At 33.9% G+C, this 16,993-nt stretch overlaps 1 protein-coding gene across 1 annotated transcript in view; it reads left to right on the top strand.

The window, feature by feature from the left end:
* The window catches only part of EMB2411 (DNA replication helicase), a 171,751-nt gene that overhangs the window by 20,390 nt on the left and 134,368 nt on the right, over nucleotides 1-16,993 (top strand). Inside the window, exons 8-13 of the mRNA XM_089799309.1 lie at nucleotides 674-806; nucleotides 970-1,080; nucleotides 1,204-1,300; nucleotides 9,185-9,267; nucleotides 12,888-12,953; nucleotides 13,127-13,282. Of these exons, the coding sequence (XP_089655435.1) occupies nucleotides 674-806; nucleotides 970-1,080; nucleotides 1,204-1,300; nucleotides 9,185-9,267; nucleotides 12,888-12,953; nucleotides 13,127-13,282 (646 nt within the window). The remainder of the gene's footprint in view (nucleotides 1-673; nucleotides 807-969; nucleotides 1,081-1,203; nucleotides 1,301-9,184; nucleotides 9,268-12,887; nucleotides 12,954-13,126; nucleotides 13,283-16,993) is intronic.

Below are 16,993 nucleotides of genomic sequence, written 5' to 3'. Positions count from 1 at the left end.
TCCTTGAGGCTACATTGGATACTAGGGAGAGGCATTTGCGTCAATAGATCATTAGAGAGTTTCTGGTGAAGTGGAAGGGTCTAGTAGATGAGGATATCTCTCTTTGGATTTTCTGGCATTGTTATCGAGGAAACAAGAATATATTTGAAATCAAAAAGTATTATTGTATTTGTAAGGCCTGTGATGCCATTCAAGTATAAGATCTCAAGGTGTAGCATTAATTTTTCTTCTTAAAAAATTGCAATCCACTTTTTACTTTCTATTTATATCTGAAAGATGATTGACATATTTGGCTACAAGACCATAACATTGAAGGTCCAAAAAGGATTAAAAATTTTGATGTTAGGTTGATAACCTAAAAACACTAAGAAGATTTTCTCCTCAATTCATTTAATGTTTTCAGCATTTCTTTCATTAGTAATCCTTCTGCTTGAAGCCTCAATTGTGATTTACTTGAATATGATTTCACTTTCAGATACTTCCCCCTTTGCTTGGTATTTATCTCCTGCAGTCATCTTTAAAAAGATTTGTCTAATTTATGTATTTTCCTGTTTTTGGTAAAACAAAAACACAGAAACCTACCTATTGCTGCTTTCCTGAATATATGTTTTCAAATTTATTTATGTAATTTGATTTATCTGTTATCATTAAATAAAGAAGAACGTTTGTGCAGGTCATACAGTGTGATTAAACCAGGTGATACAGTGAATGTGATTGGCGAGTTTGATTCTCAAGGAAAATGTGTCATCGATCATGAAAATAATATTCTCATTGTCCATCCAGATTTATTGATATCTGGATCTAGGGTATGGATTATGCTTTCATTATGTTGTATTAATATCTCTTGCCAAATGGAAAGCATACAGAGTGGGAATATAATTGTTATCGGAACTTTTCATTTAGGATGGAACCCCATTTTTATTTGTTCTTTTATCAGTTTGAAGTGTCATCGTGGGTAACTATTTACAGGTAGGAACTAGTTTCAGTTGTCCAAGGCGAGCAGTATTAGATGAAAGGATCAAGACCTTTGATCTTTCAGCTGCTGCACTGATGGGAACCATGTTGCACCAGATTTTTCAGGTATGGATCTGTTTTGGAGGCTTCTTAGCATCCACCCTCTTTCTGATTCTCAGATATTACCAAGAAAAACTCTTGGAAGGAAATTATAAATAAATATTAATAAAAAATTTGATTATTATGCAGGTGGGATTAGTTCATGAAAGTCCAAACAAAAAATTATTAGAACAGCAAGCAAGAACTGTACTACAAACATATATTGATAGCATATATGCTACGGGAGGTATGCACTGAATTCTGCTGATTATGTCATCATTGGGTCATTAGTTTTGAAGCTAGAAACTAAAAGGGGCACATGTTCATATGTTAGCTTTCTGGATTTTGATAGAGACTTTTGTTTTGTTACTGCTTGTTAGTGTTGAAAGGCCATGGCTGGGGTACGGAGTAAACTAGATTCAGCTTTGGTCTGTGTGTCAATCTGAGGATCGTAAGTTTGTGAAAGGTATCGTGGCTATATGCCGAAGGGGTGGGAGTGACAAGTCGAGCAGGAATTAAATGCACCTAGAAGATAGGACTATTGATAATGAAAATAATCTGGTTATAGGAGCTGTCATTTCTTAACGACAAGATAGCGGGAACTTATAACGATTACAAAATTTAAATGAACCACAAACCACACTTACAAATAACACAGAAACAACATTCAATAAAACATGGTGCTAAGCTAACAAAAATCGTCAACACCCCAAGAAGTGGGCTCTGCCTCCTTGGTACATCTGGTGATGGAGCATGAATTCCTTTCTATGCTGGTTCAAACATGCAAAATGTTGTTTTTATTTATCAGAGAATGATACAATAATCTGCTCGCACTGAAGTCTGTTCTTATATTGATATCATATAATATTTATAGTTTCAGCATATAACAGCTGTGTACAAGAATAGTTGTCTCTGTTTCAGCTTGCATATAATGAAATGGTCTACATAAGACCTTGTTTTTTCACCATAGATTAAAGACAAAACTGTTACGACAGCAGCTGAAAAATCAGAGATGACAGACCTTTGATTTTCTCCAAACTATTAATAAATTCACATGTTCATCATAGGTTATTCCCCTCAACAACTAGCTTTAAATCCCGGGTCTACTCCTCAGTTAGCTCTTGCAAATCTCATCTGACGTGGCAGTAAGAAAGCAACTGGCAGACATGTCTATGTGCTGAAATGGCCAATATGAAGTGGTGACTTGGATGAACATAAGCTCCCGCAAATCTCGTCTGATGTGGCAGTAATAAAAGAACTGGCAGACATGTCGATGTGCTGAAATGGCCAGTATGAAGGGGTGACTTGGAGGAACATATATAAAATATTGGGTTTAAAAAATATGAAGAAGTTGACAGGAAGGTTCTTGCATATGTCAGGAAGTTCTGTATGCTGCGAGCTATATTTTCCAAGGCTAGAAATCACAGTACTTATTAGTAAACACAACAACTAATGAATTTCCAGAGATTTATCTCAAAACTATATTAAAGATCACTTATATTTATTAAATAGTATGCACCATCAATGATAAAATAATATGAAAATGGAATGGGAAATGGCTATGAAGGTGTATAAAAAGCATAAAGCATGGCATAAAATGGAACATAATTGGCTTTCATCAATGAGAGAGAAGATAAAAAGGGGATACATAATGTTTTGTGTGACTTTCAAGATGGTTTATTTTTTAATTAATTATTTTTAAATAAATGACGGTGCAGATTTAGAACTATGCCAACATTTTTACAAAAAAAATAGTTATCTTTTGTGCTTCGTGCTTTGTCAGCTGAATTTTACAAAATTCCAAGGATTGATTAGCTAACTATTACAAAATGAAAACAGCTGCTGAGAAGCACTCACATCACCATAGAGGTTAAATATTGACTGTTTGGAACAAAAACTAAAAGATAGAAAAGCCCTGTTGATTACATAAATGATTAAAAGGCTGAATAATGCTATTTTTTCCATGAGGTAGCCATGTGGGAAACGAAGTTGGCCAATCTTCTCCATTGCTTACCATGGATTGATGGTTATCAATGGCTGGACTAGAGCTGCTGGGCAGCTATAATGTATGCCAGTGTTGTTAGAATTTTCTTCTCATTAACTTTGGGCCTTTGGCTCTTAAGAGGAGCTGAAAGTTCAGCTTGTTCTTAGATGATTTCCATAATATGGTGTCAAGTATTTTTTAGTGAAAACAAATTGATAGGTTCAAGATTGTATTTATAATTTTCAATAATTACATAGGATATATGTTCTGTTACTAAAATTTTTGCACTTGTAAAATTTAAGTATGAAGACAAGGAAAGTACATGAATGCCATTCATTTCACAAAAGAATGTCCTTGTATTATTTATCAAAAAAATAGAAATGTCCTTGTATTATTCATTTCTCAAATATACAACTGATATTTACAAAAGAATGAAATGAATTGAAACGCTGAAAGTGAAAGATCTCACACAAGCCGTGAGTTTAACTACTACCTTTCATACATATTCAGTATATGAAAAAATAATACATATGAAGGTAGGGTTAGAGGTAACCAGTCATTGCCTTTTCAGCTTTTGACTGGTTAAGTGATCCATGATGCTGCTTCTGGTCCAGCTTCTCATCTGCCAAGTTCCGGTCTTCATTTCCCTGCATAAAGGAAAAGAGTGGGGTTAGATTTCGAAAGATCTAAGCAATGACTGAATATCTATAACTAGTTATCCCACACATGTATTATCTTTCCCTATTCTGAATACATATCAAAGATAGTAGAGCACATTCTCAGTGCTCAAATGAGGGAAAATAGGAAAAATATAATGTTAAAGGGACATTATTTTTGATATGAAATCTTTCATTGTAATAAAATATAAGCATGTTATTTTCACAAGAAACAGGTACTAAAACTATAAATGCAAAGTCACAGAAAGTGGTTTATCAGTGTCACGAGCCCGTGCTCGAACCTCATAAAATACTCTTTATTTGCTGGGATTACATCTATTCCATCAAAATAAAGCTTGTGCATATGCTGATTAAGTGGATAAGAAATAGCTCAACAATAGTTCATCACAGAAAGAGGAAAAGTCAGAAATAACTAGCAGCAGGTTGAGGTTTGGAATAATTTTGGTTGTGAAGAAGTAGAGAAAAAATGCTATGAGATCTGCTACAGGTGTGCATCTCAAAAAACCTTGCATATAAGACAGGTTTAGACTTAGTAATCTGCTACAGTAGAGATATGCAACAATTCCAATTACAGACTGAGCACTCTGTGGTTTTAGTGGAGAAGAACATAAAGGTCTTCAAATTTGAAGTAGGAGCCAACATGAAACGCAATAGACTCTGTAATAGGAAAAAATACTTAGATTTGTATAGCTGGAGCAAGAGCAAAGCACGGTGACTATGAAGCTACAGTCAGCAATAAATTACACATTTTCCATCATGAATATTTTGAGAGGAGCAAAAGGTCCGCAAGAAATAGTTACCCATAGCAGCCATGTTCATGGATGAAACCCAGAATATAATAAGTGTTGAAAATTTATTATTTCATTATGAGCCGTAATGACAATCTGAAATGCTACAGGCGAGTGTTTTTTTTAAAGATATAGCAGCAGATTAAGGGATTCAAACCAGTAAATCTTTCTCAAAAATAAGACTGGTAGCTCTCAACAATAGGGTAACAAATTTAATGAGTGTCAACAAATATCATTATGAACAATGGCTGCCTACAGATTAGATTTTAAGTGAATCCATGAAATGGGTGTTTCAAAAACATTCAAACTTCCTAGAAGACAACACCTCCTAGTCACAAACATGAGTTTATTGATCAAAAATGTCGGATTTGGATGAATGCAAGCAAAGGGAAAGATTTAAGTCCACAAAATGACTTACAGCTGTAAGAAGAAGAAGACTCCAAAGTGGTGTTAGAAATGCTCAGGAATCAACCGTGTGAACTCGCAAAAGGATTGAAGTAATTCTCAACCAAGATCCACACTAAGTAATAGCCAAGAGATGCAGAAAATTTTCCACAAAAGGGGCTGTAAAGTTTCAAAAAAGCCTTAATAATGAAAGCAAGAGATCAGTTCCAGTACCAATAACTCATGACAGCAAGCTCAAATCAAGAAGTTTTAGCTAATAATTTGTCAAATGCTACAAATCAGGCCGATTTTCATGACCAAGAACTCCAGATTTCTCACCAAGTCATGGCGACCATCTAGGGTTTGAAGCTTTCAAAAGCCCGTGAAGTCTCCAAAGGTAAAGTGAATGACAAATATCTTAGGGGGTCAGTGATATAAATATTTTCAAAAGTATTTTATGAAGTTTGATGTCCGACCTTTTTATTTGTTTTTTTTAAAAATCCTTTATATATTGGGTAACACAATTATATGTTGACTAGATATAATAACATATAACTATATTATTATCAATTGTAGAGAAATTTAAAATAAAAATAAAAATGGTGGATTGTTATTGCTCCATAATATTCATGTAATTTAATAGTTATTAATTGATGCAATTTCTAAATCAATTAATAATTATTAAAATCTTTTTGGAGAATGTAATAATGTTTCTATTAGAATTAATATGGAGGCATTAATGGATAGAGATTGACCCTTTCTCTTAGGTTATAATTAACTTGGAGACACTTGAGTTAATGGTTGAGCTCATGTAGAGAGGTCGAATTTGACTTCCTCCAACTTTTTAGAAGTCATTTATGAGCAGTTGGAGTGTTTTAGGGGCAGTTTTGATGAGCTATTGAGTTCTTTATTAGGTGGAGTGACTTTTTCCAAGTTTGAGGGCTTCTTTTCAATGAGTTTTGACTCCTATTTTTAGTCCTTTTTTCCAGATTTCGACCAAGTTGGTTGAATTAGCATTGTACTTAATGAGTTTTGCAACACATTTTTACTGAGTTCTCTCTTATGCGATTTGGGCTCTTAGTGATTTTTCTATCCTTTGGGCATATTTTTGCATGATTCTGTAACTCATTTTATGATATTCAGAAGCTACCTTGGAGACAGTTTTGACATAATTCTTATCATCTTCTTGTCATTTGTAGAATTGTGTTCGTGTGATTTGATAGAATTGTTTGTGAAAGCTTCATTTTCCTTTCAGTTTTGTCTCACTCTTGTACCTATTCTGTGGTAAATGTATGGCACATGTTTCAGGTTGTGTGAGTAGATTTAATCTGTTCTTCATTGTGAATGTTTATTTTCCTTTGTTGAGCAAATAATCATTTCAACCTTTTTGCAAAATATTTATGTGCATGTATATGTTAGGCAAGTCATATGAGTTTGAAGATTATTTCATTGTTTTCAAGTGTAAAAGTTCTCTGAATATCACAGATTCTAGGTGCATCACCATAGGTTTAGTTTTTCTTTTCTGTATCTTTCTATCCCTTTCTCTCCTAAGTTTTCAAGCTTTAAGTGAAGCATTTGATAGGAACTGGCCTAGAAATCGGAGGTCTCACTTCATTGCATGTCCCACATAGAAGTGATTCCCATGTTATAACAGGATTACTGAACTCTTTCAGTTCAGTGCAGGGTGCAAGTTCTGGTACTTAACATGTCCCTTGTTAAATAACAGTGAGGAGATCAACCAAGTCTATGTCCATGATGGTTGCTGGGTTCTCCATTTGTTTACCCATTTGACATTATGTAACGGCTAACCTACACTTGCCATCTTCATTCAATATCCACAAGAACATTACTCAGTCCTCAACTGCATTCATTAACATGCTTGTCCTTAGGGTCTTCTATAAGGGGACTTTGAACCTAGGACTTGCATTTGCAACAACACCTACAATCAATTGCTAACACAAAGACCTTACAATATGGAATGACATGATAGAATAGTATCAACAACTACAAATGGTCTATTTGGCTTGCTTAGGTACAATCTTCTTCCACCATATACTCTCCCTCCAAAGTTAGTTGTGCTCCAAGCGTAGCATGGTTTGGTTGTCATGTCCTCTTTTGAGCTAAGGAAAGAATATAAAAATTAAATTTAAGTTGCCCCAAAAAAAATTTAATATAATAAAATTTGCATCTTATATTTTATTATTAAATTATAAAGCATCTCAAAGTGATATTATAAGGTGTTTTTCAAGGAGGTGTAAAATGATGTAAAAAACATAGTTTGTAGACTCAGACACAAAGAGTACTTAGCAAGGCCTATTTTGACTCGGTAAAATCTCAACAAAAATTAGGAAAAACTCAACAAGTTATAGAGTACTAAAAATTTAAATATTTTAATGAACATTTTTTTGCAAAAAATCAATTACAAAAATGAATTTTAAAATTAAAATTTGATGTCTCAAGAGAGAAATGGCGTAAGTTTATAACAAAAAATAAAATGAAATCAGCATTTTACTTGCATTAGAGATTTTATCCATGTTTTTCTTGTGTCTATAAATGTGCAACTCGGAGAGTACTCTCACATATTTTGCAAACTATGGTCAAAAGTGTGACTAAGACAAGTCGAGAAATTAAAATTTTAAATTAAAAAACAAAAATAAATTCAAGATACTTATTGAGTAGGCTATAAAGAGCAAATAAATGATTATAATAAAAGGAACTAGGCTTGAGGAAAACCATCCATTATATTGTACCCAATACCTCTATCTTTCATGTAGAGTACTTGATTTTCATCTTTTGGCTATAGATGATGTAAAGCCCATTGGTGTTGACATTGGAGGACTACATTGTTACAATTCAAATCCTATCATGGAAGCATTGATCATAAGAAGCACGGAAATTCTTATATACCCACCACTTGCTAGGTATTTCTCCATGATAATATTTGGTATTATCTTCACTTTCCCTCTCCTAAATAAATTTTATTTGTAAAATATCTCCAATAAAATCTCAATGTGATCTATAAAAAAAGATCTACCAATGAGTTAAAACCAAGATCTATTACCACTAAAAAATGTCATTCCATTGAATATGGCTACTAATATTTATAGTAGCATAAATAACATGTAGTATAGACTAGTTAACAAATAAAATTGGTACTTGATAATCAAAATCTGAACTAGGAAGGAATGACCAAGAAGCAAAAAACCAATGGTCATGTCACAATTTCTTCCAAATGATAAGTGAAACCCGTGTTTATTCCAATAACATAATCCCTTAGGGCCTGTTTGGTTGCAAGCGTAGGAATTGAGAATTAGAATAGAAAATTTGAATGAGAATGGAGAATGAAGAATAGGAATGGAAAAATGCAATCCAATCTTGTTTATCCCTTGTTTGGTTATGCAAGCTTAAATTGGAATAGGGTTAACTTGCAATCGGCGCCATTTGAAAATATTTTTGAAGATGCAATCGGCACCATTGGAAAATCGCTGAAATAGTTGAAAATATTGAAAACAAAGTTCCAACGCTCACCCCAAGTCAAAACGGATTTGAAAATTTAATCAAATTTGAGAAAGTTAAAATGAATGCAAGAATAGCAATTCCAATTACAGGTATTTTTTGGAATGGACAAAAGCTCATTTTGGGGCTAAAATGAGAATACGTAGTCCTATTCCCTATTCCTATTCCACGCACCAAACAAAGAATACAAATTATATTCTAATTTCCTATTCCTATTTCGGTTGTATTCCAGCAACCAAACAGGCCCTTACTTTAGAGGGAATTGGGAGTGCCTTTGTCCCACTCTACTAGTTGTATGGGAAATTTGATAATTCAAGATTTTTAGTTTTCTATGTTGAATACCTGATGATGAATCCATCTCCCTCAACTCCTTTCTCTATTCCAAACAACCAAAATACTAGGCCATTTATGCATTCAACACAATCCACTAGGCTCTTTGGTTTTGCATTATTATTTCTTGAACACTTGTGGCCACAGAGAAAAATAGATAAATGTAATTGCTCCTAAGTCTAGGTCTCTGATAAGTGCTGCTCTTACACCATACATGGTCATATCCAAAATCTTATTCATACCCCAGTTTAGTTATTCAGTAAAAACAAACATGTTATGATTTTGTATATGATCTTATCTAAATATTATGGATATTCTAACAAATTATTTGGATTGTTAAAGCCAAAAAATGTTGCTAGGTTGTGTCCCTTAGGGATATTTCACAAAAGACCTTTTTATTAATCATTATACTTTGTGGAAAACTTTCTTATATATAGTGGTGCTCTTTGCAGGTAATGAGGTGGAAATATACACAAAGTTAATTGGTGCTATTCCCACAATCTTAAATTGGATTGACACATTTAAGTGTAAATTGGTAAGTACAAATAAATTATATAATGCATCCAACAATTATGATTACAATTCTCGTTCTTTATTTGCTCAATTGATAGATATATAAATGGAAATATGCATAAATTCAACCAAGTGCAAACAACAAAATATAGGAATACAATACACATGTATCCAAATATTTCTTAAGCAACAAAGGAATATTGTTATTGTTATAGGGTAGTATATCCTACTTTGTTTTCATATGCTTAGGAATTTGAAGATGTTTGTTAGTTTAATTAAGCTGTGCTTATTACGATAACCGTAGTGTTTGTAAGGTGAGGTTGTATATGTGTTATGGGTATTTGCTGTTGTATGAAGAAGTTATAGCTTATTGACACATTGGATTTCTTGATCTATTCCATAATTTCATGTTTCTCTATCACATAGAGGAAACTACACTACAATTGGAGTGGACAAGCACACTTGATCACAAACTACACTACAATTGACCATAATTTAAGAACACCATTTTCTTACAAAAATGAGATGTATGATGTTTACCATGTGGCTATTGACTGTATCCTTATATTGCTAAGCATATAAAGATTGTGAAGTAACAATCACAACAATACAATGATGAACATCATTACCATTGCGAAGTTTATAGTATGCACATTCAAAATTCATACTGAACCAAATCAATTCTTTATAGGGCATGAGATTTTGCCTATTAACCCTCAATAAATTTATCATTTTTTATGAGTATTTTTCAAAGTTTTAACTTATTGTGTTTTTCTCATCTTAAACATGTGTAATTAAATTTGATTTACACTTTCAATCTGTTGGGCTATTGTATAGTGTGACTATTCACCCATGGTGATCTTGTTACTCATGACCTTGACCTTTGTCGACTAGGGTAAGGATTTGCATGCGCCATTTTTGGGTAATCAATTTTTAATATTTATTGCTCAAAAAAACTTTTATTTTTGCTAGTTTGCATTATATTAGAAGAAGGCAAAGAAAGAAATCAATGACCAAATTAAGACAGCATAACATATACTGCATCTTTTGAAATAAGTTCAAGTGTGAAGGCATGGTTTTTGTTTTTAAATGTTTGCACTAGCTGCTTCCCAATAAGAAAATGAGGTAGTGGGTGGCAAGTGCTACAAGTGAAGGTAGAAGCAACCCCTTTGAGTGCCCTTTTCTCTTCTACGAACCTATGCGAAGTGCTCATTTAGTGCTAAACAAACTAATTTGCAATTTGAAACAAGTATAAAAAAAGATGAGATAAAAATTAGAGGGAAGTGGATGTTAAACAAACATTACAAGGGTAGCTACATATGTAATACAGGTACTAGGGGATGTCGGGATGATTTTTGGGACCTGGGAAATATGGGCTCCAATTGGGGGATGACTGGGTGGCGGGGGTGGGGTGGGGCTATCATATACTATATATAAAGTACTTGAGATTCTAGTACCAAATACCTGAACATAGCAAAATTGCAACATACCCAATAGAAAATACAATATACTTGAACATTGAATATGGAATTACCAGTTACTATAAAAAATTCAAATTATTGCCAAATAGACAATTCTGATTTGTATTATATCAAAAATATCATAAAGACGATTACAATGAGTAGCATGATATCTAAACAAGTAATTCATGTTGAAATGTAGCAAAGGGAGGCCTCTAATCACAAGGAAAATTCCTCATCACTGGAACTACTGGACTCCTCACTGTCAAGAATTGTGAAAGGAACACCAACCAACTCTACATCTCTAGCTGCTGCTGTCTCATCCTCATCAATCTGCTCTGGCTGCTCTGGCTCTACATCCTATAGTGCTTTTGGGCTCTCCTCATACATGTGTGCCTTATGGTTGGTAAATTATTCTTTTCGCATGCTAGCCCATTTGATGGGGCACATTCTGCCTATTTCTAAGAAATGCTGAAAATCAAATTGTTATTGGTCTCTCATATGCCTCCCTAGAGAACATTAAGCATGTATCCATCACGTTCCCTAATAGAGAGTTCTAAGGTTACTTTGTTGATGGACAATATGAGACAAACTTAACTAAGTGTCATGACTACCAATCCAAATACATCAAGGAAGTACTCAAAACATTTGGGCTAGAAGATTCAAAACCAGTTAGCACATCCATAGTTGACTCCTATTTTTAGAGCCATTAACTGTATAGGAAAGTGCAATTTCTAAATCAATTATTTTGTCTTTGTATATTTTTTTGAAAATTTATGTATTTAAAATAAAAATTGAAATTGAGTCCTATCCTCTTTTAATTATTTTGTGTGTGGATATGCTTGCTTATTCATGTCACTTCTTACAGAGATGATTAAGCATGTTGATAATATCTCTCTTTCTTTGGAAATTTGTGAGATGTAGGGACCTTGATCTGAGATTAAGAGTGCCTTCCTCTGTACATGAAGAATTGAATGAAATGTTCATGAAGGCCTGTTACGAGGTCTTCACACTATCGCTCCATTGCAAATGGAGTCACCCTCTTTTGCTTGGTAATAGGCGTTAGGTGCTTTGATTAGGCATAGTTTGGTAGCATTGTTGTTGTCTCCATGCTCATGAGATGAGTTTAAGCAACCTTAAATGAGGTTGCACACTTGATAGTTTCAGCCATGAGGTGTGTTCAAACTAAGCGAATTCTGATTTGAACCAAGTTTGATTAATGCAGCCCAAGTGGCAAATGAAGAGATAGGATTGAATGGAGAATGAGAGGGGATTGTTGGATTGAGAAAAGTCAAGTGTAGGGCCAATAATTTAAGAACACCATTATTCTTCTCCACACGGGCCAATCACGTCCCAGTCTAGAATATACTTTAACCTCTATATATCTTCAGGTACAGAGATAAATAGCTGAGGATTAACAGCCACGAAAGATGTGTTCCAGAAATAGTACAAGGTGCAGATTTTGAAAGTGGCTCAGATGGGGAATGTTTGCTCAATACAATAGCAGTTTTGAGTATGAAGCAAAATACAATGTATATGCTGAGATGCCCTCTGCATATAGTTTCAAGTAGCAAACACCAAACTGTTACAATTTCCTTGAAAAACTCATGCCCCAGAAAAGATATCATCCGACCTCTACCTTCATGCTTCAGCTATGGCCATGTGTAATGTAAACAATCAAGGGAATATTTGAATAATTACTTTATTCCTTTATCATGAATAGTTGCGGGGCCATTTTAATTTCTCACCAAACAAATGCTCAAGATATAAGGCATTGTGACAATACTAAATATGGCAATGACTCATAAAATTGCCTAGCTAAGGTAGTATTTATTATATTAAAGCACAGTTCCCTTATTTATTTTACAACTTAATTAATTTAATTAAACTCTAAGGTCCAAATAAAGGGGTTAATTAAACTCTAAGGTCCAAATAAAGAGGATATTGCAGTCCATCTTTTAAATAGGTCTCAAAATTGATCCTCCACCTTGATGAGTGCATCCACCAATGCACATGTGCGTTCCTATATTAAGTTGAAACTCTGTTATCAAATATTTCTTGCAACATTCTTTTCTTTTGTAATCTTTTTTCTCTTTATCAAGATAAATACCTTGATATGGAGCTCATTTACTTACTTCCTATGTTTTACTAAGCATACTTGTGTGGTAATTTTGAATTTCAGGTATCAACAATGCCCACAATTGATTTTGGTCGCAAGGATGGGGAAATACAATTGTCAGTTTCTGAGGTATTATAACCTTGTTCTTTTCTCTCTGCAGTCTAATTCTAAGCAATAAAACTGGAAGATTTATATCTGTACACTAGTAGAATATGTTATTGTTGATTTGTAAGTGTTTTGTAAATTAAATGCCATTTAGGGCCAACAAAAATTACTTTACTCATTGAAAATTTAGATTGTAGGTTATTGATATCGAGGAGATGGTTTGGTCCCCTAAGTATGGATTGAAAGGCATGGTTGATGCTTCATTACGAGTAAAGATTGATTCCCATGGTTCTGTACGAGAGGAAGTTATAATGCCACTGGAGTTCAAGACAGGCAGGGGAACAACTGGACAAGTAAGATCAGATTTCTGTTGTTCTTGATACATTCTTCATATGCATAGTTGGATGTGCATCTAAAGCTTTGATACAGTTATTGATAATCTATATAAGATAATTTATGCATATAGTTTTTGTTTTTATAATGTAAGAAAATATCTTTATTTTACCTGTATCAAGGGTAGTTGTCTTATTCTATTATAATTATACAAGGAACAAAAGACCTCTTTCATAAGAGTTCTCTTTTGAGCATGTTGTCATTGATGTCAAAGGTTGATGATCAAGGTAGTTGAGTATTTAATTGAGCTGCTTGTCAGCTGCTTACTCCTTGCTCAGTCAGATTAATTGCCACATCAGCAATTGAATATTCAGATTGATGTCAATCTAGAAGTCAGTTGGGAGTTTCATTCCATTTGAATAATGACTTGTATTTTTTTAAAGGGAATCGATAATATTGAAAGCTGTTTTTGGAAAGCCATGTGGCTATAATTTGTTCAGATATATCCGTTTCTTTTATTATTCTTGGTGCAATAGCTGTTTTGTGGAATGCCTCAAATGAATCAGGTGCTGCTTCAAACTTTTCTTTTTTTAAAAGGAGGTTATGACGAGATAACATGGATGGAACAATTTTGTAACATCTGTACCATTTTTGTTTGAATGCAAGTGTGCGTTGATTATCCTTTTTTATGCCTAGACAGTGGAATAATAGTTGGTTCTGGCTGAGAGAGTTTTACCAGAGTGGTGAAAGTTCTTGAAGATAGAAAATGTTTTATGATGTTATAGCCTACTTGGACGGTAGTCTGTGAATATGGATTGGATGCTGTGTATTTTTGGAGTAGAGTCACAAATGCCATTTCTGGCAAAAAGGAGGATGCCTTTATTTTCTTGCAGAGGCATTTTTTCTATTCTGTGAAGGGTGGCTAATACTTGTTTGGAGTGCATGACTGAAGTGGTGATTGCTGTGAGTTCTTCCTAGCCGTCTCAAGATTATTCCAAGTGTGCATAGAAAATGAAATGGGTAAGAGGATATAGAGTTGAGTTAATGCAAGCAGTGGTGGTGTTAGTTATCTGTGTGGAGATTATTTATCTGCATGAAGTCACTGTTATAAAGCTTTTGTGCTGGGAATGTCCTTGGTCCCATGAATGGATAAGTGTTTTTATCAGTTAGCAAAAGTTAGTCTGATGATTTTTTGGCTGTGACTGGAAGATGGGTCAGAAGTCATATGTATGGATGAATTAGTTGAGTTCTCTTTTGTTCATATAGTGTTTCAGATTCATGTGTAAATGACGGAGCTGTTTTAAAAGAGAAAAATGATTAAGGATTTGAAGAAGCTGTGTGTCACTTATATATATTGCTATATTACTGTGTATTCTGAAAGTTATAATTTAATTCTGTGTTTTGAGTTGGTGCTTTATCTAAGGTCAGGGCCTCAGTTATCTGAAGTAGGTGCTTCAGGCAATCCAACTTGGTTTTCTGTGAGGGTTGGTGCTCTCATTTGTAAACTGGGTTGGTACCCATGTTTTATTAATGAAAGCTTTGTATGCTGTAGTGTTTTATCCGAAAGGGTTTTCCACGAGAAATCTGGCGGTGTTATCTTTATGGTTGGATATTTTATGTTTTATGTGATTCAAGCTTTAAAAATTCTGAAAGATTGGTTCACCTCCACCTCTCAGTATTTCCTGTGTGGTATTCAAGCTATTGCCAACTTGATACCCTCGTTTCAATCATGTTGAAATTCTGAACTATATTTGCTGATGCTTCCAATCTTTCTTTGTGCATTGTTGTGTTTGTTTTCCAATCAGTGATCTAATGTGTTTATGATCTCAAATTAATGTAGTTTAAATGAAAGGAAATAAATGACATATTATGCCCTAACATCCATCTATGCTGCTTATACTGAGCCACTTTGTTCCTTATTGTTGATGTTTGGTAGCTTCAGTCAGATAAATGTATAAGACAATACTATTGTAGATATATAGTCATATATATACATATTTATATTTATTATATATTATATATATGAGACATAAATTTATATATATCCAAGCATTATTATGTTAAAGAAATTAATATAACAAGACTAAAAGAATGCTCTATATAAATAAATAAATATATATTTATAAATGTCATTATATTAGTTAAAAGAGTATATGTTAATGAATAGACATGTCCCATGAAGGGATATGTCTCTCCGTGTCTGATCCACAATATAAATAAGAGAGAGATTGCTGCCTTTGGAAAACACATACAATATAGGTAATGCTATTACATTTGCAACAATCCTTATTAAATCAACAATATATCAGAGCCAGGCTGCAAATGTAATGAAAGAACGAACATGATATAATATAATATAAATTATCCCAGCATCCTTCTGCGCATACACGGAGGAAATTTTGGAATTATCATTTACGGAAGAGGATATGCAGCGCAGCTAGAAAGGATATAATAGGGAGATTTAAAACTTGCCGTAACTTGTATCACCATGGATACAAGTGAGAGGAGAATCATATTTATGTCTGATAGAAGTAAAACATTCAGTGGGAGGGCATCTATTAATCAGGAATGTCAAAGACCATTCGACTGTTCCACAAACTTAGCAAGTACATTTCTGAGCAGTTCAAGCAGTACCGATATGAACACATGACGAGCATTGAGTTGTCTGGCTGATTATTATTAGAACCGCAATTTTCAAAAATGCAGAGACAACAATATTGGTATCTCAATAGAATAAGTGTATATGGGAGGAAGCAAATTGTTTGAGCACGATGAATAGAGACTCATATGTCTTCTTAGGAGTTCAAGACGATTGCCAACTTAGCATAGGGAGTCAGAGACATCGACTAAAAATGATGAGTTCAGTGATGAACCCAACTCCAATATATAGTCAACGCATAAAACAAAAGAAATGTAGGAAAATAAAAATCATGGGAAAATAGATATTAAGGAGGATACCGAATAAGAAAAGTCCAAGTCATCATCAAGCCCATGCATTAAGGAAGTAGCGGGATGTCGACATCGTAGTCATTCTCCAAAGGCATAACTCAAGAAGGAGAAGGGAATTATACACGTCATTGCAGAGGAGATTGGTCAGAACATGTCACCGCACAGAGTAAATAACATTAAAAACAACATGAAAGATAAGGACTGACTAGCCAAGAATAACATATTCAAGGGCAATGTATATTATATGCAACGAATTTTATATATATACCAAAGGTGACATGCGGTACTACGTTACAAAGGGAGGAATTTATATAGGTTTTCCCCCTTTTGTCCTTGGTAATGTCATAATAAAATGATTAAATGGGAGATGTCCGAACACTTATTGATGATATTAGCTAACAGATTAGGTGGTGATTGCATATCATTCACCATTTAGAGTACGGTGACATACAAAGATCATCCGATCCTTATCAACATATTGTCATGAAGATCCTTTGACAATAATGGGTAGAGCAAACAGAGGGAAGTACAGTTGTGCACCACTACAATATTCTGATATCTTATTCTGATAATCCTGATCATAGCATTATCCAATCATCCTCTGTTGAATGTAATGATTGGTCTTGGTGACTGTGGAGTTGATGAAATTGATTATCGCAATGAATTGATATTTCCATTTATGACTAGTCTCTGAAATTCAAGAGATTTGTCAATACTTTAATTGAATTTTAGTACTGCTGTCGTTGCTCCAAATACTTAATCTGATCATGGTTCTGATACCA

Source organism: Cupressus sempervirens, chromosome 9, assembly GCF_028749045.1.
Source record: "Cupressus sempervirens isolate cs-2001-9-10 chromosome 9, ASM2874904v1, whole genome shotgun sequence".
NCBI classification, from domain to species: domain Eukaryota; kingdom Viridiplantae; phylum Streptophyta; class Pinopsida; order Cupressales; family Cupressaceae; genus Cupressus; species Cupressus sempervirens.
This window is presented reverse-complemented; position numbering and strand designations above follow the sequence as displayed.